Source organism: Pristiophorus japonicus, chromosome 3 (genome assembly GCF_044704955.1).
Source record: "Pristiophorus japonicus isolate sPriJap1 chromosome 3, sPriJap1.hap1, whole genome shotgun sequence".
NCBI lineage: Eukaryota > Metazoa > Chordata > Chondrichthyes > Pristiophoridae > Pristiophorus > Pristiophorus japonicus.
Window position 1 is genome coordinate 257,377,757 of NC_091979.1, and position 24,048 is coordinate 257,401,804.

The 24,048-nt window shown below is 45.5% G+C and overlaps 1 protein-coding gene across 1 annotated transcript in view; it reads right to left on the reverse strand.

The window, feature by feature from the left end:
• Positions 1-24,048, reverse strand: part of slc18a2 (solute carrier family 18 member 2) — an 87,275-nt gene that overhangs the window by 30,867 nt on the left and 32,360 nt on the right. Inside the window, exons 4-8 of the mRNA XM_070874971.1 lie at positions 23,244-23,327; positions 22,699-22,791; positions 9,946-10,035; positions 9,821-9,864; positions 9,616-9,676 (exon numbers count right to left, since the gene is read on the reverse strand). Of these exons, the coding sequence (XP_070731072.1) occupies positions 9,616-9,676; positions 9,821-9,864; positions 9,946-10,035; positions 22,699-22,791; positions 23,244-23,327 (372 nt within the window). The remainder of the gene's footprint in view (positions 1-9,615; positions 9,677-9,820; positions 9,865-9,945; positions 10,036-22,698; positions 22,792-23,243; positions 23,328-24,048) is intronic.

Consider the following 24,048-nt stretch of genomic DNA (forward strand, 5'->3'; position numbering starts at 1 on the left):
CATAGCTGAGCCTATTTTAAATCAGGCGGCAATGGTACTTCTTTGGGCCACTCTTTGCCTGTTACAGCCATGATCTGTCCACAGTGATATGGGTCCCAAGGCGTCCCTTCTCCTGCCCATGTGTCAGCTTTCTCATTCCCTTTCCACTTGGGCTCTGTCTTAGAGTGTGCTTTTGGATGTAGTAATCCTTCTGGTCCCTATCTGTGACGTCCAGAATTACTTTTAATAAAGGAGCTGTCACCAACGATGTCATGTATGCAACCTCTATGTAACACCACTGCAATACTGTGAATACTTAAGCAATGCACACCCTAACCACAGGGGGTGAACTTGTGGGAGACACTCCTTACCTGGTCATCCAGGTATATAAAGGGAGATCCCACGCAGGGTCATCACTTCTTGGTCCTGTGAATAAAGGTTCAGGTCATAGTGACCTTGTCCATAGAATGTGCCTCGTGTGGGTTTTGTGCCATTGAGTAAGGACATTACATTAGCGACGAGAAACGGGAATCAACGACCCACGAGAATGGCCACTGATAGCATAGAGGAATGGTACTGTGTTGGTGAGGACTGGGCCGATTTCATTGAGAGGCTCCAGCAGAGCTTTGTCACAAAAGAATGGCTGGGAGATGCAGCGGCCGACAAGCGAAGGGCCCATCTGCTGACCAGCTGCAGACCTAAGTCATACGCGCTCATGAAGGACCTACTAGCACCTGAAAAGCCGGCGGACAAAACCTTTGAAGAGCTCAGCAAACAAATCGGTGAGCACCTCAAACCGGCGAGCAGCATAAACATGGCCCGACACAGATTCTATACCAACCAACGTTGTGAAGGACAGAGCATACCGGACTTCGTTGCGGTCCTCCGGCGTTTGGCCAGCCTCTGTAAGTTCACAGACGCCTGCAGGGGGGAGATGTTAAGGGACTTCTTTATTGAGGGCATCGGTCATGCGGGGATTTTCCGAAGGTTAATTGAGACCAAGGACTTGACTTTGGAAGCTGCAGCGTTGATGGCTCAGACTTTCATGGTGGGGGAGAAGGAAACTAAAATAATATACGCGCGCAATTCTGCCTCCAATACGGCGGGAGATCAGGGAGTCAATAATCATAAACGCGACTCAGAGCCCCGCAGGCAGGCAAGGGCAGTTCGACACACCCCAGGCTGCAATAGACTCCAGAGTAGGTTTTCAACAGAGACAATGGCAGGCTGAACGGACATTTATGCCATCACTGTGAACAATGCGGTCCGGGATGGGGCCATTGACACCCACTAACAGGATACTCAAGAGCAGTCAAAGGGACAATCAGCGAGGAATGCCGGGTCATAGCTCCTTTGTTCACAACAATGGGAATCTCAGCTCATGCTGGAGGTGTGGGGGCAAACACTCTGCCAGGACTTGCAGGTTTCAACAATTTGTCTGCAGAAATTGCAGCCTCAGTGGCCATTTAGCTCGAATGTGCAGGAAGCCTGTAACCAGGCTAATTTACGAGACGGATGAACCAGAAGAGGGGTCTGTGAGGCACGATGACTCTTGGGGCAAATCAATGGACACTAAAGTTCAGCGGGTTCATGTGGCAAACATTCACGGCTCATATACCAAAACGCCACCAATGATGATAAAGATTTTATTAAAGGGCATCCCTGTAAGCATGGAGCTGGACACGGGGGGCCAGCCAGTCACTCATGAGCGTTCAACAAATCAAAAAGCTATGGCCACTCAAAGCCAGTAGACCTAAACTAGAACGCATTGTGACACAACTACGGATGTATACCAAAGAAATCATTCCAGTACTAGGCAGTGCAATGTTGGCGGTCACACACAATGGATCAGTGAACCGGCTGCTGCTCTGGGTTGTCCCGGGCAATGGTCCCGCACTGTTGGGAAGGAGCTGGTTAGCTGAGATGAACTGGAAATGGGAGGATGTGCACGGCAATGTCATCTGTGGAGCGAAGTTCGTGCTCACAAGTCCTACAACAATTTGAGTCACTATTCCAACCTGTCGTCGGGACGTTCAAAGTAATGATACGCATCACCCCGGACGCCAGACCAGTACACCACAAAGCCAGAGCGGTGCTGTATGTGATGAGGGAGAAAATTGAGAACGAATTGGACCATTTACTGAGAGAGGGCATCATCTCACCCGTTGAATTCAGCGACTGGGCGAGCCCCATCGTTCCCGTCCTAAAAGCAGATGGTTCTGCCAGGATCTGTGGTGACTACAAGGCCACTATCAATCGGGTGTCCCCACAAGACCAATACCCGCTCTATTTGCCACGCTGGCAGGTGGCAAGCTGTTTACCAAGTTGGATCGCACTTCAGCCTACATGACCCAAGAACTGGCCGACGAATCTAAACTACTGACCACCATCACTACACACAGGGACTGTTCGTTTACAACAGGTGCCCGTTTGGCATTCGATCAGCGGCCGCGATTTTTCAAAGAAACATGGAAAGCCTGCTCAAATCCATTCCTGGAACAATCGTATTTCAGGACGACATCCTCATCACAGGTCGTGACACCGAGGAACACCTCCACAACCTGGAGGAGGTGCTACGCCGACTGGACCGGCTAGGCCTGCAACTCAAGAAGTCTAAATGTGTATTTTTGGCTCCTGAGGTTGAGTTCCTGGGCAGGAGGGTTGCTGCAGACGGTATTCGGCCCACCGAATCCAAAACGGAGGCGATTCGATGAGCGCCCAGGCCCGGCAACACATCGGAGTTGCATTCATTTCTGGGACTCTTGAACTATTTCGGGAACATTCTGCCAAACTTAAGCACATTGTTGAAGCTGCTTCACGTGCTCTTGCGTAAGGGCTGTGATTGGTTTTGGGGGGACTGTCAAGAACGGGCTTTCAATCGGGCGCGGAACCTACTTTGTTCAAATAAGTTATTGAACCTGTACGACCCCTGTAAGAAATTGGTTCTGACATGTGATGCATCGTCCTATGGGGTTGGGTGCGTGTTGCAGCAGAGTAATGCTGAGGGCCAACTACAACCTGTGGCTTATGCTTCCAGGTCGCGCTCTCGAGCAGAAAGGGGAAATGGGATGGTTGAGAAGGAGGCACTCGCATGTGTCTTGGTGTAAATAAAATGCATCCATATCTTTTTGGCAGGAGGTTCGAATTAGAAACGGACCACAAGCTGCTAACATCCCTGTTGCCAGACAGCAAGGCTGTCAATGCCAATGCGTCAGCTCGCATACAGTGATCGGCTCTCACGCTGGCTGCTTATGACTACTCCATCCGGCACCGGCCTGACTCCGAAAATTGCGCTGACGCGCTCAGCAGGCTTCCACTGGCCATCACCGAGGGGGCAGCAGAACAAAGTGCTGAGATGGTCATGGCCATTGATGCCTTTGACAGCACAGGTTCCCCCATCACAGCTCGCCAGATCAAAATCTGGACAAACAGAGATCCCCCCTCCTATCTCTGATTAAGAAATGTGTCCTGACTGGGGATTGGGCGCTCGCACACGGAGCATGCCCTGAGGAGGTCAGACCATTTCACAGGCGGATGGATGAGCTCTCCATCCAAGCTGACTGCCTACTATGGGGCAGCCGGGTAGTCATGCCCCAGAGGGGCAGGGAGGCATTCATCAGGGAACTCCACAGTGAGCATCCAGGCATCGTGCTGATGAAGGCCATTGCCCAGTCACATGTTTGGTGGCCGGGAATTAATTCAGACCTGGAACACTGTGTTCGCAGGTGCACAACGTGTGCCCAGCTGGGTAATGCCCCCAGGGAGGCCCCGCTCAGCCCGTGGCCCTGGCCCACCAGGCCATGGTCACGTATTCATGTAGACTATGCAGGCCCGTTCACGGGAAAAATGTTTCTCATTTTGGTAGATGCGTACTCAAAATGGATCGAGTGCATCATTTTGAATTTGTGCACGACATCCACCACTGTGGAGAGTCTACGTGGGGTCTTTGCAACCCACGGCTTGTTGGACATCCTTGTTAGCGATAATGGCCCATGCTTCACGAGCTACAAATTCCGTCGGGCAATGGCATCAACCATGTCAGGACAGCACCGTTCAAGCCGGCCTCCAGTGGCCAGGCAGAATGTGCGGTCCAAATCATTAAACAAGGCATGTTCAGGATTCAAGGACCCTCCCTTCAATGCCGCCTATCGCGCCTCCTGCTGGCCTATTGGTCCCGACCGCACTCGCTCACGGGGGTCCCGCCCGCTGAGCTACTTATGAAACGAACACTCAAAACTCGGTTGTCCCTCATTCACCCAGTCCTGACCGACATAGTTGAGGGCAAGCACCAGTCTCAAAAAGAGTACCATGACCGAAATTTAAGGGGGAGATGTATAGAAATAAATGACCCCATATTTATCCTCAATCACACCATTGGGCCCAAATGGCTTGAGGGTACTGTAATAGACAAAGAGGGGAACAGGGTCATCGTGGTTAAACTTAATAATGGGCAGATATGCCGTAAGCATCTGGACCAAGTTTAAAAAAAAAAGGTTCAGCATGGACACTGAGGAACCCGAGGAAGATAATGAGATGGTGCTCACACCACCGCCAGTGAACGAGCAACAAGAACATTCAGCAGCATGCACAGTCCCCGCGGTCAGCCCGGACAGGCCAGAATCACCACAGGTGACAGACACTCACGCCAAGGCTCAACAACCAGAGCCCCAACTGCGGCACTCCACGAGGGAGCGTAGACCACCTGAAAGACTTAACCTATGATCCCAGTAAAACTTTGGGGGGAGGTGATGTCATGTATATAACCTCTATGTAACACCACTGCAATACTGTATATACTTAAGCAATGCACACCTTGACCACAGGGGGTGAACTTGTGGGAGACACTCCTTACCTGGTCATCCAGGTATATAAAGGGAGGTCCCACGCAGGGTCATCACTTCTTGGTCCTGTGAATAAAGGTTTAGGTCATAGTGACCTTGCCCATAGAACGTGCCTCGTGTGGGTTTTGTGCCATTGAGTAAGGACATTACAAACGGCTTCCCGTCTGAGGACGTAAACCCTCATCTAGTCCATATTGCTAAATACTATGTACAGGAGTTACAAGTGAACATGGAGTCCGAACATATCATATAGGGAGTTGGGAATTCACTAGGGTGTGTGACCACATAGGCTACAGCTGCCAATTCGGCCTGTTGTGCAATTAGTTTTGGGGAGATTTATGGCTTTTTCTATTCCTGCCTCTGGATCGTAAATCCTACAGCCTGTTTTTCTCTCTCCGCTCGTCACTGAACTAGACCCATCTACATAAATGTCTCTGCCTGTCGGATGTTTCCCTGCTTGGAATCCCACATCTACATCCCACACTCCTTCCACTGAACACATGTGAGCTGCTCCCAGATAAACCAGGTTCGGGGCTAGCTTTGGTTCTCCTTCAGGTCTAACTGAGTAAGCAACAATGTCCAGTGGGCAATCCTGTTACTGATCACTGTCCCATCTTTCATTCTACTGTCCAGTAATATTTGTGTCGGGGTGTGACAGGTGAGTAGTGTCACTGCAGCTAACCCTGTGAGCGACCGAAAATGTTTTACTGCCCAAAAAGTTGCTAACAGATGTTGCTCGCAATTCAAAAAGCTCTTTTCTACTTCTGCGAGAACCCGGGAGGTGTAGGCCACCGGTCTCAGCTTGCCTTGTCGCTCCTGGAGTAACACTGCACTCAAGCTATCTCCAGTATCTGCTACCTCCAGACTAAAGTCCTGGTCCCCATTTATTGCTCCCAACGCTGGTGCTGTCTATAACACCTTCTTTAAACAGATGAAAGTTTCCTGACAACTCTCATTCCATTCCTACTCTACTCCTTTCCAAAGAAGCCTCAACAAAGGAGCTGCCATGTCTGCATATCCTTCGATAAATTCCCTGCCGTAACCCGTTATTCCCAGGAAAGACCTTACTCCAGACATGTCCTTAGGAATGGGTAGTTCCTTGACTGTATTTCACTTAGCTCCATCTATAGCTCTCCTGCTCTAATGGTCAATCCTAGAAACTGCACCTCCTCTTGGCTGACTTGAGCTTTCTTTGGATTCACCTTAAAACCTGCTTCTTTTAACAAATGCAGCAATTCACTCAATAATGGCCCGTGGTCCTCCGCAATTTTGGAGAATAACAACAGGTTGTCTACATATTGGACCAACCGATTTGGTTGACTAAAACCTTTTAGTGCCTCGGCGATACTCCGGTGAAAACTTGAGGGACTGTTGTGAAACCCTTGTGGAAGACATGTCCATGTGTACTGTTGACCCTTAAAAGGTAAAGACAAATGTATACTGGTCCTCCCGTCTCAGGGGAATGGATCAAACCCCATTTGAAATGTCCAGCACGGTAAAAGTTGTTGTGGCCGCAGTGATACTCCGTATCAAATCTGCTACCACTGCTACCGTGGGTGCACAGGCTGGAATATTTTTAGTTCGTGACTTCTTCCTGTGTCTTTTTGTGAAAGTGTTTAAACCTTACAAAACCTATTATCTATCTACTAGTCTGAAATTACTTTGAAGAGTAGAAACAACCTTAACCTGCAAGGCCTAAATTTTCCTGGCAGGGAAACATGGTAGAGCAGGAATTTTGCCCACCCACATGATCCCAACAGCAGCTGTCTGAATTTTCCTGGCGGAGGAAGACTAACTTAAAAGGCAGGGTGGATCTAACGGGGAAACCCCATTCCTGACTGGTGTTCTAATGCTAGGAGCGAAGGAAATAGGATTGAGCTGCAATAGTTAAACCTGTTACCCTCTCTCACAGCAGCAGAAATTACTGCATAATGCCTGCCTCTTCATCTCAGATAGTCTCTCATCCTCCTTGCTTCTCTTTTGTACCTTGCAGGCCAAGAATCATCGAATCTTGTCTTTGAAAGAGAGCCCAAGAAGAGGATTAAAATGGCTTGAAGGAAGAGCAGTGGTAAACCTGTTTTGTGGTGCACCCAAACTAAATTTATACCTCAATGCTGGCAAAGATATGAGCAGGAAGAGATAGGCTTTCTTCCTCGGATGTCAGCAGCCTCAACCACTCCATGAATGGCAATACGGTGACCTCATGAGGTTGGTCAGGGTAAATGTACTGTCAGCCTCCCACCCTCCATGCTCTGTGAACTTCAGCTCATCCAAAAGTCTTCTGCCTGTATCCTAGTATGCAGGAAGTCTCATTCACTGATCACTCCTGTCCTTGCTGATCTATGAAGCTCCTGGTCCTCCAGCACCTCCAATTAAAATTCTCCTGCTCATGTTCTTCATAGCCTCATCCGTCTGTATCTCTGTAACCTTCTCCAGCCCGTTGTGCATCCTTTCCTCCCTTCACCCCACCATTGGCGGATGAGCCTTCAGCCGTCTCAGCTCCTTGTTCTGGAATTCCCTCCCTAAACCTCTCCACCGCTCCTTAGGAACAGGAATAGGCCATTCAGCCCCTCGAGCCCATTTCACCATTCAATGAGATCATAGATGATCTGTGGCCTAACTTTATTGCCCATCCCTATTTGCCCTTGAGTGGCTTGCTAGGCCATTTCAGTGGGCAGTTAAGAGTCAACCACAATGCTGAGGGTTTGGAATCACATAGGCCAGATCAGGTAAGGATGGCAGATTTAATTCTCTAAAGGACATTCGTGAATCAAATGGGTTTTTAACGGCAATCCAGTATTACATGTTCACCATTACTGATGCTAGCTTTTTACTCCAGATTTATTTAATTAAGTGAATTTAAGTTCCCCAGATGCTGTGGTGGGATTTGAATACTTGTCTTTGGATTATTAGTCCAGGCCTCTGGTTTACTAGTCCAGTAACATTGCCACTATGCTACTGTCAGCAAATAGCTGTTTTCTTAAAAACAATATTAAAACACTCTTTACAGCACTTTCACATGATGAGTATTGTATAGTATTATAATTTAGATGGGGGGGGGGGGGGGGGGAGGATGGTCATCCGTGATTACTAATCCATCTGAAAAAGGGGTCTTCAATTAAAAATATTTGAGATCCACTGCTCCACTTCTCCTGAGTTGACACACCAGTGAGTTGGAGAACTTGGAAGAGAGCAATCAGGCTCATATCAGTAACTGAATAGATTACCTACATACTAGGCTGAATTTTAAGAAGGAGGGCAGATTGGGGCAGGCGAAGCTCCGAGGCGGTCGGGAAACCCAGGAGACCGACTTTAACGGCAGGGCTTGATTTGCATGCTAGGCCTCAGGTTCCTGCCCGCCGGCTGGCCTGATGGCGAGGCTGGCTGCCTTTGGGCAGGTAGGCCTGTGGCAGAGGAGGGAGGATCCGGGGGTCGGGTGAGGCCATGAGAGAGACTGACTGACTGACTTACTTACTTGGAGGGGTGACCAGATGCCTCGTGAGGGGGAGTCTCTGACCGCAGTGGGTGGGTTAGGTATGGACCCTAGATCCTGGAGGTAGGTGTAAAGGTACTTATTTCCTGGATCCAGCAGACCCCGCCTTGCTGTAACTGCCGGGTTTCACGAATTGTGTGAAAACCATCTATATGCAGTTACAAAAGAGGCTTCCAGCCTCATTATAATATTTAAATTAACGTTCCGCTCCCTGGGAACAGGTTTGCTGTTCGCTCCCATCCCGCCTCAGTTAAAATCGGAAGTGGCCAGGATGGAGGTGGGTTCAGGTCAGGAATCCCATTTTTAACAATTTAACTACCAAAAGCTCCAAACCCACCTGTTTTTTTTAGGTTAAAAGTCCCCTGACTGAGTGGTTAGAGCCTTCAGACAATATGATCAATTGAAAGGCTGTCTATCAAATTTTGGAATTTCAGTCAATGCTGCTATAGGAGTGAATCTTGGAGTGATTCAGCCTTAAGTCCCTTCTTGCACTCTCCTCTGTCCTGGAACAGGTCAACTCCTTATTCCCTGTCTTTTTGCTCTTATCACTAGTAGCTTCTCTCTTGGCTATTTTGCTTCAAGCTTCTGGAAATCCCTTTGTCCAAACTCCTCCCTTCCTGCTCTCAACCAGTTATGTCAGACTTTTCTTTTCAACTGCTTTTCCAGCTTTGCTTCCCCTTAAATCCATGATATCCACTCCTCTTCTTCCCATGTTGATTTCCATTTGTTCAACATGTGAAGCCCTCTGGATATTACTAAGACACCAATGACACAACAGCAATCTAAGCTGCTGGCGTAGCATGACCGTTGGGTATTTGCACTCCCGAAACAGGCACTCTACTCCGAGCTCAGTCACGGCAAGTGAGCCCCAGGAGGGTAGAGAAAATGCTTCAATGACACCCCTCAAAGCCTCCTTGAAAAAATGCAACATCCCCACCAATTCTTGGGAATCCCTGGCCCACGACCGCTCAAAGTGAAGAAGAAGCATTCGGGAAGGCACCGAACGCTTTGAGTCTCTTCGTCGGGAGCAAGTGGAAGCCAAGTCCAAACAGCGAAAGGAGCGTTCGACAATGCAAGCACCCCACCCGTCCCTCCAACCACCACCAGCCCCATCTGTGACAGAGACTGTAGATCCAGCATTGGACTCATCAGCCACCTTTGAACTTATATTAGTGTGGAAGCAAGTCATCCTTGACTCCGCAGATGGCCGAAAAGAAAGAATTCTGGAAATACCACTTGAATATGGATTGTTCAATTTATAATATATGGAACAATTCCAAACCTGAAAATTAGTTGCAGTACCTGCAGCAATCAATATGTAAGGATCATGTAGAAGTGTAAACAGTGAGCTCCCCTTCTGACTCTGGAAATGATCAAACAATAAACGCAAATGAAAAATTATAATCGTGGGTGAATCAAGTAAAACACCAGAATTCTAAAAAATCTTTTAAATGTTTAAACAAGGTGCTTTTTGTCATTTTAAAATAGGCTGGAATGTGATGCTTACTTCTGGTTGCACTTTGGATGGCTGGAGAATAAACAGCTGTAAGGCTAAAGCAGACAAGAATCATTATTCTGCATCAATCAATTTTGAACGGCTGACAGCACTCAACCATCTTTTTCTTCACTCACCTCCATCTAGTAATGCCAGCATTGCCAGAATCAGGAATGGAGCCATTTTTCCCACAAATTCGTACATCATGCTGCCAAAGGGTGGGCCCACTGTGAAGGATCAACTTGAAAAATCAGCACGAATTACTTACAACAACAACAACAATTGTTATTTATATAGCGCCTTTAACGTAGTAAAACGTCCCAAGGCGCTTCACAGCAGTGTTATAAGACAAAACAAATAAATTTGACACCGAGCCACATAAGAAGAAATACCGGCAGATGATCAAAAGCTTGGTCAAAGAGGTAGGTTTTAAGGAGCGTCTTAAAGGAGGAAACAGAGATAGAGAGGCCGAGAGGTTTAGGGAGGGAGTTCCAGAGCTTGGGGCCCAGGCAGCTGAAGGCACGGCTACCGATGGTTGAGCAATTATAATCAGGGATGCTCAAGAGGGCAGAATTTGAGGAGCGCAGACATCTTGTGGGGCTGTGAGGCTGAAAAAGATTACAGAGATAGGGAGGGGTGAGTCCATGGAGGGATTTGTAAACAAGGATGATAATTTTGAAATCAAGGCGTTGCTTAACTGGGAGCCAATGTAGGTCAGCGAGCACAGGGGTGATGGGTGATTGGGACTTAGTGCGAGTTAGGACACGGGCTGCCGAGTTTTGATGACCTCAAGTTTATGTAAAGTAGAATGTGGTAGGCCAGCCAGGTTTGCGTTGGGATAGTGAAGTGCGTGAATCATCACACTAGCAAAGAGCGAAACTAAGAATTATATTTGATCTGTATAAAGGAGAATGGTTTATAATTGTTCAGTAAAATAATTTTCTGTTAACTTTATAGAGCAAAATAGAGCTCTAAATATTGTACCTGATTAGAATGAAATTCACTCTTTAAAAATATGTATTCTATTTAATCTAATGTAAGAACGTAAGAAATAGAAGCAGGAGTAGGCCATACAGCCACTTGAGCCTGCTCCACCATTTAATACGATCATGGCTGATCCGATCATGGACTCAGGTCTACTTCCCTGCCCGCTCCCCATAACCCCTTATTACCTTATCGGTTAAGAAACTGTCTATCTCTGTCTTAGGAGTAGCAATCAACTTTTTGTGTGTAATACTGACTTTAATTCCACCAAGTGTGACCTCATTTGCAGACCCTACATGCACACTGTGATATCACGGATATTTGTTTTCTATTTTTAGATGTAATCTAAAGTCTGTACTCGAGACTTTTTCAAAGTTTTATCTGATAATTAATGTCATCCTTTTTTAATGAAAACTGAGGTCCCCCAGCCTGATTTAATCCAGAGAAAGCAATCTCCTTACAATACCCTGGAAAGTGGAACTGCAATCATTATGATGCGTGACCTTATTGCATAAGCACCATCATTCAGTCTTGCTGAAATTCTTCACTTTCCACGTAAACTTAGTAAATCATGTAGAAGATATTGCTGCCATATCATATAAACATTGCAAGAAAGTGGCAATCAAATATTGGTGAGGAAGTTATTGTCGAAATCAAACATATTTTACCTTTTAGTATAATGGTGATAATTATATTAATATGCAATGTGGACTACACAAATTCTGGATGGTAATATATATGTCACTTGTATATCCTAATTAATAGTGTGGAGATCAATAGTATATTTAAACTTCAAATGTTACATTTAACTCACATATGCTGTGATCTGAATATTGCTATGAACATCTTAGGATAGAATCTAGGTAAAAGCCAACTCACTCTGTGTACAGGGAGACAGGCTGTTTGGTTCCTATAATCGGCAATATAAATATTAATGGAAATTTGTTTTTCTGCCTGCGCTTAGTGTTTAATTCCTGTTACGAATCAATGTTATGTCTTCAGATATACCTGATACATTTGTTGCTTCACTTTTTTGGTATAATGCTTCTGCAGGTATTATCAAAACAACATACGAAAAGGAAACTGAGCCACTTCACCTCTGAGACCCAGAGTTTGAATTAAGCACAGACTGCTGCGATAAAAGTCTCTCTTGGCAGAAGGACCCTCTCTAAAGTGATTTGAGCAGCCTCAAACCACTTTCTGGAGGGCAGAAGAGAATTGTTTCTCATTAGCAATCACACTCACTGGCGTTGTTAAAGATTGCAGGTGGCAGGAATTGGGAGAAAAAAAATAAATCATTAAGAATGCAAGAGAGAATGTTCATCTAAGTGGTGCTTGGACACATTGTTGGAGCAGAACATAAAGGGACGTCAATTTTACAGCTGGCTGTCCTATACCTGACCTCGGAGGATTTGATACTGACAAAATTGGAAATGGTGTTCCACGCCCCAGCGCTGGCATCCTTCTGCTCATCCATAATGAGAACAAAATACATTAATTTCTTGAGAGAATAATGAAGTGGTTCCATGCATTTCATTCTTGCACTTTATATGAACCAATATTTGAAATGTATAAAAGGATCAGTTTAGAGAAAGTAATATCGGCCCCAAGTTTCCACATGATTTGCTCCTGATTTTTAGGAGCAACTGGTGTAGAACAGAGTATCTTAGAAATCGGAATTCTCCACATTTAGTTTGCTCCAGTTCTAGTCAGTTAGAACAGGTTCACTTTGGAACAGAATTTTTTTTTCAAAAGGGGGCGTGTCCGGCCACTTACGCCTGATTTCAAAGTTTCGTGAGTGAAAACTTACTCCAAACTAACTTAGAATGGAGTAAGTGAAGATTTTTGTACGCTCGAAAAAACCTTGTCTTCACTTTAGAAAATCAGGCGTAGATTACAAATCAGGCGTAGGGAATGGTGGGGGGGGTGTTTAAAGGGAAGTTTACAAACATTAAACACTTCAGTATTACAAATAAAGAGCCATCATCAATAATAAATGATAAATACATCAATAAATCAACCAATAAATCAATCAAAAAAAATTAATAAGAAATAATTTTTTTTTAAATCAATAAATAAAACATTTTCTACTTACTGACTGCAGCACCGGGAGCCCTCCAACAGCGTGCTGGGATGTCTCCCTCAGTGTGTCTCTGTCAGTGTCTCTATCTCTCTGTCTGTCTGTGTGTCTCTCATTCTCTGTCTGTCAGTGTCTGTGTTTCTGACAGCGAGGGGAGGGGGAGGGGGGGGAGAAGGGGGAGGGAAGAGGGAGAAGGGGAGGGATGGGGAGAAGGGGGAGGGATGGGGCGGGGGGGAGAAGGGCGGGAAAGGAGATTGGGGGGGAAGGAGATTGGCGGGGGGAAGGAGATTGGGGGGGAAGGAGAAGGGGGAGGGAGGCTGAACGGGCCGGGCCCGAGACTTCGGGCACGGCCCGACCCCAGCACCAGATTTTACAGGTAGGTGGCGTTGGGTCGGGTCGGGGGGATGGTGGGAGGGAGGTCGGTTCGGGTCGGGGGGAGGGAGGTCAGGTCGGATCCAGTCCGGAGGCAGGGGGGGGAGCGGGTGTCGGGTCCGGTGAGGGGGGGGAAGCGGGTGTTGGGTCCGGTCCGGGCGCGGGGGGGGGGGGAGCGGGTGTCGGGCCCGGTCGGGGGGGAGCGGGTGTCGGGTCCAGTCCGGGGGGGGGGGAGGGGGGAGCGGGTGTCGGGTCCGGTCCGGTCCGGAGGGCGGGAAGCGGGAGTCGAGTCGGGTCGGGTCGGGAGGAAGCAGGAGCTGGCCGTGGGAGGAGCCTTATTCACGCAGCCCCAGTGAGGCCATTCGGCCAAGGCTACGGGCTGCGTGCTTCGGGCCCCTCCCACACAGTTTCGGGTGCCTGGAGCTACTGCACTTGCGTGCCCACTGTAGCGTGCATGTGCAGAGGTCCCGGCACTGTTTTCAGCGCAGGGACCTAGCTCCGCCCCCTACAGCTCCTGCTGCGCTGCGCCGAGGGCCAGAGGACCTGCAGGGAGGTGGAGAATACGGAGGGTTTTTTTAGGCGCACTTTGTGGCGCAAAAAACGGGCGTCCAGGTCGGGACTGCGCCATTCTAGGCGCGGCTCGAAACTTGGGCCCATAGTTAGTGCAAGTTTGAAAACTGGAAAGTCTTTAATATTCAAAATCTCACCCTGACGGAGGTAGATTTGCCCCAATTTAAACTTATTCTTGTATCACACTAATATAATATAACATGGCAATTTAACTGCAAACCAGTCAAATACTGAAAATACAGCAAAAGATCATTAGCACAAGTCACTCTGGAAAGCCAAAAAACACTAATGACGTTCATTAAGAATACTTGCCACTTAAAACTGAAAATCACAATGTATTTGGGACAAATGTACAAAGAGACCACTGTTTAACAAGTGCCAATTATGCTCACGAGGTGGTAGGATGACTAAATGTGACAGCATCATGTGATACTGAAGGCAGCAGCTTAAACATCTGCAGGCTTTTTACTTTTTTTGTCAATATTAACATCAACATAAGAACATAAGAAACAGGAGCAGGAGTAGGCCATATGGCCCCTCGAGCCTGCTCCACCCTTTAATACGAGCATCGCTGATCCAATCATGGACTCAGCTCCACTTCCTTGCCCGCTGCCCATAAACCCTTAATCCACATTACACATTAAAATGCATCACACATGTACATTGTATTTTAATCATACATTGTATGCAAACCCAAGCACAAGTGATCTTACTATGCTTTTATTCTTTTTCCTTCTTTGCAACTTTCCCCCCCTCCTCTCCTGAGTACATTGGTGATGATTTTAACCCCACTGGCCCAATGCCGGCGGGTGTGCAGTTAAAACCATGCTCGTTATTTACCTACCCTGGAGCCGCTGGGAGCTGGCAGGTTCCGTTTTTCACTTGTTCTCCTGAGCACACAATCAGGACACCCGCCGGGCTGCTTTTTTTTTTAAACATATACACATCGGATCCTGGTGACATCATTGGGACACCACTGCAATTTTCACTAGGCAGCCTGCACGGTAAGTGGCAGTGAGTTTTCTGCCAGACCAACCGAGCTGCGAAGAGGGTTCGGGCCAGAAGGAGCCCAACAAGATCACTTTTCTTTTTTTTACTTTCTGCGTAGGACCAGCGGAGTTCCATAAGGAAAGCTTAGGTGGCCCCGCCAAGAACTCTCCTCCTCCCTCAACGCAAAACACAGGTGGGGCGGCCCGGCAGTCCATTCCACCACTTTCCCACTGCCGATGGGCGGCTTCTGAGCCGGGCAATTTTCCGCCTGGTTGGGATTTAAACGAGGCCCGGAACTTAAGGTACCACAGGCCTCAATTTTGGAGCAGCAGGTGAGTTTCTAACTCACACAGCTGCTCACCTGCTAAAAATTTGCCCAGAGTTAAATTAAGGCCATTACCTCCTTTCTGGAGTTTAGTTCAATGACTGCTCATCACCCTCTGGTACCTTGCCCAAGTGGCCATTATTTGTGTACAAGCTTTGACATTCAGATCTAGATTTCCACCTCTCACCCACAGAACTTGTGATAGACCTGGAGCAGGCAGGGGTGGAAAGCTAATTGGGGGCATGCTCCACTGTGTACCGACTCCCTACAGTTTTCCAGGGGTCGCTCCCATTAGGGCACAAAATGCCCTCCTACATATACAAATTTTGTGCAAATGGGGAAACTCGGCCTCTACCATGTTTCCCAGAATTTGATCTCTGAACTTTGGATGAAGGGGCCATCTGTTTGTGCCCTGGAATCTAACATTCAAAGATTAATGGAGGGTCTCTTACCCCACATTGGCACCAGACTCTGGTGGAGGCTGGGGGCCCATTTCCCATATTTACATGTCCTTGGGGGGGGCCACACATAAAGTTGAAGGTAGGCAATAGATGTGCTTGCTGAATATTTACCCCAGTGAACTGGAAGGGGTATTGGAAAATGTAGCCTTGAGCACTGGCAGACCATTTTAGTGCAGGCGCTATCACATCCAAGCTTGGACCTGCTCTCACCAACATTCCCCCAAAGCAACTGCCGGCAGTTTCTCTGATTGGTGTTTAGGAGAGGGCCCTTGATTGTATTTTCCACCCTCCCTAACTCAGGGACATAGAGGCTAGTTATAGCACCCTTACTGCTATTCCACCTGTGATCAGCTAACTCAAGGAGAATATGCTTCCATATGAAACATAAAATAGCATTTATTTCGAAGTAATGTGGAGAGGTTTATAAAGTACTCCATTTAAAAAAAAAAAATAAGGAAGGAAACAAAGTGAGTAGAACAGTGGGTGGCACACTGGCATTTTATGTTTGAATTCAGCCCAGACTGATGGAAAACCACGCTCTTTCATCGTCACAAGGGTTCTATACAAAATGAATTTTGGGCATTCTTGACCCAGTAGCTGACTTCCCAAATTTGGTTCTAATTTTACAGTCTCGTTCAGACTTTTACTTTACATCTAAGTGTGATACACCTGACCCGGGAACATTGGTGCTAAAGTTGGGTCATCGAAATGGAAAACTGTTTCATTACCCAGTCCGAATATCCCTTACCTTGATGAATGCAGAATTCGCAACAAAAATGTTCTTTACCAAATAGACTATATTGTGCCTCTTCAGTTTTATTCTACTTGTGTCTTATTTACTAACACACAATTGAAAGCAAAATTTATAAAAAGTATTTATACAATTGAAAGATATAATTAAAAATCATTTAAAGTATTATTTGCTCTAAACATAACCTATAATCTTCACCATATGTATTTGAGATAGCATAATTCCCCCAGTCTGTTGAGTTGATAGTTAGGAAATTATTTTCTTTCTCTAAATGCATTATAATCTCTGAAATTGGCTCCAATATACATGTAAACAAATGGGACTGACTATTTGTACCATGTTTTTTTCTGCATTTCTGCACATGCGTCTGTCGAGACTCAGCCCCCGATGCCTCCTGCCCGAACTGGAAGTGCGGCCTCGAACCTGAATCATTTCGACCAAGTTGCCCACTGAGCCCCCGACCTGAGCACCACCAAGCGGCCCTGACCCCCGACCCCCAAGTGCCCCCGACCGACCCGACCCCCGACTGGCCCCGGCCCGGCAGGCAGCCGAGAGGGAGTGGGGAAACAGAGAACGGGGGAGGGGAGAGGAGAGAGGGGAGGGAAGAGGAGAGAAGAGAGAGCCTTGGGTGGGGGCGGGGAGAAGAAGAGAGAGAGAAGAGCCTGGTGTAGTGGGGGGGGAGAAAGAGAGAGAGAGAGAGACTGGGGTGGGAGGGAGGGAAGAGAGAGAGAGAGAGACACGAGGGAGGTGGATTGTAGGGGAGAGAGGGAACTCAGGGAAGACTGATCACGTTGTTACAACCCTCTACAAGGGATATCATTCGAGTGGATGAAATCCAGAAGTCACTACACTGTCACTATTCACTTCATACCCAATAAACCTGTTAACAATCTGGACACAATGCCCCATCTATGGTGGTGGGGGTGTAAAGATCATGCACGCGTTGATGTAAGTAGGGACTTTGGCTGGGAGATGCAGCATTTGCACTGGGGTAAGGCACTTGTGCTGGGGGTAAGGGACTTTGGCTGGCACTTGGTGGCTTCTGGGGAGGTGTATCCTCTGTGGCTCTGAAAGTCAAAGTGGATCGAGTTACAATTTGCGAAGTCAGTGAGAACTTGGTAATGTCGGTTCCAGTTACACTTTCCAGTGAAACTTAAGGATGTGGCTTATCCTCCAAGGGGATCAATCGGAGTCAAAGGGCGGCCATTTTTACAGTACAAATAAAGGTGTCCTAAATAAATACCTCTTTAATTAAGAGAATGTGAAGGGATGTTTAAAAGTTAGTTCAACCAACACATCCCACCAACAGCATTGTTAATCTGAGAATACACATAGTAAAAACAGTATCATGCCCTGAGGTCATGAAAGGCACTGTATAAATGCAAGTCTGTCTTTCTTCTCTCAGGGTGAGAGGAGTTTGGACAGGATGATACGAATGATATCCAGTCAACCTTTTATTTAATTCTATACGCATTGGAATTCAGAAGAATGAGAGGTGATCTTATCGAAACATATGATACTGAGGGGGCTCGACAAGGTGAATGCAGTGAAGATGTTTCCTCTCATAGGGGAAACTAAAACTAGGGGGCATAGTCTCAGAATAAGAGGCCGCCCATTTAAAACTGAGATGAGGAGGAATTTCTTCTCTGATGGTTGTAAATCTGTGGAATTCTCTGCCCCAGAGAGCTAGGTCATTGAATATATTTAAGGCGGAAATAGGCAGATTTTTGAGCGATAAGGGAATAAAGGGTTATGGGGAGCAGGCAGGGAAGTGGAGCTGAGTTCATGATCAGATTAGCCATGATCTTATTGAATGGCAGAGCAGGTTCAAGGGGCTGCATGGCCTACTCCTGCTCCTATTTCTGATGTTCTTATGTTTCTACTCAATGGGTGGTGTAAAAAGAAACCTTCACAGGTTTGAAAGAGGAATTGACAGGTTCTTGTCAACAAATGGGATTCAAAATTATTAGAAATGCACCACGAAATATGGATATGTGGACAAAATGGATCGAAAGTGTTCTCCTGTCTGAAACTATTACTATGTTAGTATTCTAATGGATAAGAATACTTTTGAAATTGGTCATTTTTCACTCTTTGCACCCAATGACAGCATGGTTTCTGCCTTTGTATCTGTTTAGTTCTCCTCACAGCATGCACTGTTCCGAGAACATGAACAACCAGCTACCAGACCACTGCCAATGCTATTCTGTGAGCCGCTCTAATTACCCATTAATTTTCTCTCTCCTCTCTCTCTCCCTGGCCTCCTGCCAGCACTTTTCCTCATCCCAAATAAGGGAATTAAGGGTTATGGGAAGCGGGTGGGTAAGTGGAGCTGAGTCCACAGCCAGATCAGCCATGATCTTGTTGAATGGCGGAGCAGGCTCGAGGGGCTAGATGGCCTACTCCTGTTCCTAATTCTTATGTTCTTATGTTCAAATCTGAAAATTGGAATTCTCCATGGACAGAATCACCACACAAGTCCACTTCTTTTCATTCTGCAGTGCGACATGTTTTAACATCAACATGATGCCACTATGCTACAGCTTACCCAATCTGATAACTATTACATTTTCGCATAGTAGTGCATGCACTTGTACAAGCTTTGCAATCTGTCACTTCAGGTTAACTATGAATCAGGAAATATGAAAAGGGGCTTTGCTCTTAAATATAATCTACTGTTTTAAGACCAGAAGGTTCATGATCAAACTAAATCTTCAATCCATAAATAGCAGCACCCAGAGCCCACAGTTCAAACAATGCAATAAAGTTAGATCTTTCATTTTATGTGAAATACATTCAGTGCAAATCCCTGTGTCTGTTGCTGTTCAACCATCCTGTAATCTAAGTGGTCAAATCCTTGTCCAAGGTGGTAGTCTCCACCACTAGTGCACCATATCTGCAGTGTGTACCACCTACAAGATGCACAGCAGCAACTCACCAAGGCTTCTTCAACAGCACTTCCCAAACCCGTGACCCCTCCCACATGGAAAGACAAGGGCAGCGGGTGCATGGGAACACCACCATTGTGACTTGGAAATATATTGTTATTCCTTCATCATCGCTGGGTCAAAATCCTGGAACTGCCTCCCTAACAGCACTGTGGGAGAACCTTCACCACACGGACTGCAGCGGTTCAAAAAGGCAGCTCACCGCCACCTTCTCAAGGGCAATTAGGGATGGGCACTACATCCTGGCCTTGCCAGGGATGCCCACGTCCCATGAAAAGATCAAGGCTTCTTTTGAATTGAGAAACCAAGAAAGGCCAAAGCCTATGAGATAGGATACCATCAAGACTGAAAAAGTAAAAAGGAATATTTTAAAATAAGTGATGCCAAACTCGGGTCTTACGGGTCTGAAGATTGCTGAAGGAATGCGGAACCAAGGACAGTTTTGAAGTCCTGAGAAAGAATACTTTAGAGTAGGAATCGATATTAAATATCTTGATTACACCAGAGTGACGCTGTAGGGAGCATGTGAAGAGTATGAAGCATGGCATATTTACAACTTAGAAGAAACATGGAAAGAGAATCATTGATCTTTGAAGTATTGAATGATAGACAGTGACTATAAAACTTGCAATGTGGAGAGAGCTTAGAGATTTAGTTGAGACTGGATGGCCTACCAGATAATGAGGCAGGCAATTCTGAAGTTCTCCAGGATATTATTGATGATTGGTCTGCTAGCATGGCTTACTATTGGGAACTGGAGGGATAGATCAGTTAATGGGGCTGGTATTCTTGCAGCTCGGTTCCTGCAAGCTAATGCCTAGATGGAGGGGGTGGTCGCAGCTTGACAAGCATGGGACACTTGTAGTGCTCTTTGCTAGTGAATGGAACAATTTTAGCTGGTTAAGCTCCAGCAGTACCTTCTGTCCACATTTGAGAGTCCCTAAGCCTTGGCTTTTGCCAATCTGTGCCAAATATGTCTGGATTTTAATTAATGGAATTTTTATCTCTATGGGAACAGACTGTGCATTCCATATTGGGCAAACCGAAACCCTACACAAGGGGTTGCTCAGTAGGTTGGTTTGGTGACTAGAATTTCTGTGTACTCAGATATCTAGATTACCAAAAAAAGATCAGATGATGAGCTTTTTACTGTTCCCCTTTCCAGGAATGTGGGAGCCATGTTAGAAGAACCTCCCCTCTATTGGGTGCAGTATTCAAACCTGTGCTTTATAGAAAATTGTTTATGTTGCAGCAGATGAACATAGCGCACATGAATGAACAGAAAACTCTATCCTGTGCACTTACATGCAGCTTTTCGGAGAGCAAACACATACTCAACAGGTAATCTTCAGGGAATTGAGAAGGAAAACCCCCTACTAGAATGACAAAGAATGGACACAGCAACTGCTGCATCATCAGAATATACAGACACATTCTCCCACCACTGCCCTCACCACAAGTACATTTTCAGAGATGTGAACACAATCAGCCCACTGGACCTTCAAGGACTGAATCCGGCATTGCTGGATAGCTTCATTACCACAACTAATCTTTATCTAACCTATATTAGACCTCTCGGGACTAAACATCCTCATTACCAGACAACCAGTTGCTTTCTCATGTCTCCAACCATTTCTGCTAGTCCTCCAGAGATTGGACATGCTCAATATTGGATTGGCATTGAATAAAGATTCATTGCCTCACTGCGATTGGGTTTTGGAACAATGTTGATTTCAATCCTGAACCCTTTCTAGATTCCATTGCTGAGTCTTGCTCACTGCTGAACAACAGTACCATTATGTTTTAGGCATTAAATGCAGGCTCGCTAGTAGAACACCAAGACCATAAAGATACATTGCTTTCCCATTACAGTAAACTTCCAGGAATTGAATAGACCACCCGGAAATATAGGTTAGATCACCTGGAAATATGGGTGCTTTCTCCAAAAACAATCCTAGCCGTCATACCTACACTCATTGTTAAACTGCAAAGAATGCCACAAACCACCAAAAGTAACTTATGAAATACGATTTTTTAAAATTATACGTCTTTGATGTTGGCCATTATGATGGTGATTCAATGCAAATGATGATGAACTTGCACAGGGGGAGAGGGGAACATCAACATTTTTATACATGTACAGTGGAAATTCTGCCCACCCCTGCAATAATAATTTACAGGATTTAAAAATTTTCATCCTCTTGTTCAACTCCCTCTGCGGCCTCTCCCCTCCCAATCTCTCTAATCTCCTCCAGCCTTACAACCTTCCATGATCCCCACGTTCCTCCAACTCTGGCCTTTTGTGCATTCCCCACTCACTTCACCCCACCATTTGCAGCCGCTCCTTCAGCCACATCAGCCCTAAACTCTGGAATTCCCTTCCGAAACCTCTGCACCTCTCTTCCCACCTTGAAGACCCTCCTTAAAATATACCTCTTTAACAAAGTTTTTAATGTGTTGTTTTGTAAATGTTAATATAATTTGGACTAGTTGATGTAAGACAGTTCAAGTATCCAGTATTTCCTTTCTTGATGGGGTGTTAGGGTGAGGAAGTTAAGGATTCATTTGCTACCTTTTGATTAATATTCCTTATGAGGTTTAACAATCTGTGTTCTTAGACGTTCCTTGGCCTTAAAAGAAGTCAATTAAGAAGAGACCTTATAAAAGTATACAGATATTAAACAGTATAGGTAAGGTAAATCTGGAGCACTATTTCAAGGTAAACCAAGACATCAGAAGGACAGTGTAAGAGAAATCTCAAAGAACTTCATGTAAAGAGATATCAACGCTTGGAAATGGTTCTAATAAATGGAGGTGAAAATCTTAGATTTACTTAATTGCACCTTGTAGTGCATAATGTGAGCCTGTCTGTGGGCCATTGTTCTCTGAACTACTTTCTTACAATACAACTTCTGGACATTTCTAAATGTACACCGAGGCCAAGTGATATAATGTGGGGGGAAACAGTTGAGCTTTTTTGTGATTGGATCAGCTAACTGGGCCAAAAACCTCCATTACCTTCTGATCTGAACTTCAAATTTCCAATTGGACAGAATATGGGTATTCATAAAGCAATCCCAAACAGTCCAATTCAAGTCCTGAAGATTCTGAATCAGATCTGGCATTCAATCCTGATTCTCAGTAATACTTTCCATTTTTCAATAACCAATTTATAATAAGGGTAACCATTACACAACTAAAAGGCCACTACCATCTTACTGTTTTTATTTTAGAACAGAAGTTGGCTACTCTATACATTTAGAAACTTCTGAAAGTTGTCATTATATTGTAGGAAAGAATTTCTTAAAACTGTGGCCCACTGGCCCACATTATGCTTAGTAAGGTGCAGTTGGCTATGAATTGTATTCCTCTTCGAGGAAACAAACAAGATGGTTAGAGGGATACTGACCCAAAACTCCCATTGCGAGACCTCCTAATGCGATACCCATAGCATTACCCCTTTCTTCATCATTAGTGTAAGCACTGGCAAGCATCCCCATACCTGTATGAGAAAAGAGACATCCGTTAGTCTGTGCAAATGGTTTATGACAGTAAACAGTGTTGACAGACCTGGAATACAGCATAACTTCTCAATGCAGTAAAACATCTGTCCCTCTTAGTTATGTAACTACAAGGTATATCACATTGAATTTCCGTTGGCTAAATATTGCACAATTCTTAAATAATGAAAATTGAAATTCCAGAAGAAAACTGAAAAGTTTCAGTTATACTGGAAAATATTAAATGTATACTTTAATTTAACAAAGTTACCTGTACTGTACATCTACTGGGAAATGTAACAACATTTGTATTAGTTTGTGCAATGTTGAATTACAAGTAATTGTTAGGCCAACATTTCTGACAACACAGTATGATCATTAGTTGTTTGCACATCCTAATAGAGATGTTTAGTTACTGTGTTATTTTACTGGCACTTTTGCAATTGCACCTTACCTGCCACAGAGGAGCAGGATGAGCCTATACCCTGCAGAGATCTGGCTAAGAATAGTAATACGTAACTCTTCGAGAAAGCAAACACTGTAGAGATAAAAAGATGTAGGAATGTTATCTAAGCACAATTACCTCAAGAGTTGCAGAGTTATAGTTTGCACAATAAATTACTGATCTACTCCTTTACAGTCAACTCAGCTTTGCCAAAAGCAAAGGCTGGATAAGAGTTTAATCTTTATGATCAATCAAATTGACTAGCATTTTCAACAGTAAAGTGCAAACAAATAGAATGTTTATCTTATGTCAACCATGGCTCAGTGGGTAACATTTCTGTCTCTGAGTCAGAAGGTTTGGGGTTCTGGGGCTAGAAATTCAACATATTACCGCCCAGATACCGCCCAGAAATGCAAATTTGATCCAAAAAAAATCAATTACTATCTACTTACTGCCCACGGCCCCCAAAATGCAAATTTGATCATTAAGCTCCATTTACTGCCCTAAATACCATCCTGAAAAGTAAGGTCTTACCTGATCTTAGCCGATCTTAAGCGATGGTACGGACGCCATTTTGAAAACTGGAGTATTTGATGAAAGGCTGCTGAGAGCTTAACAGTAGGATTTATAGGGAATTGGAAGAGATTTTTACAATTTCAGCTGCAATTTCAGCCCAGTCCAAGTACATCCCTCCCCCAGCCGAAGTGCCTTACCCCAGTCCAAGAGCATGCCTCCCCCAGTCAAAGAGCCTTACCCCAGTGCAAGTGCATCCCTCCCCCAGCCAAAGTCCCTCCTTACACCAGCGCAAGTGCAT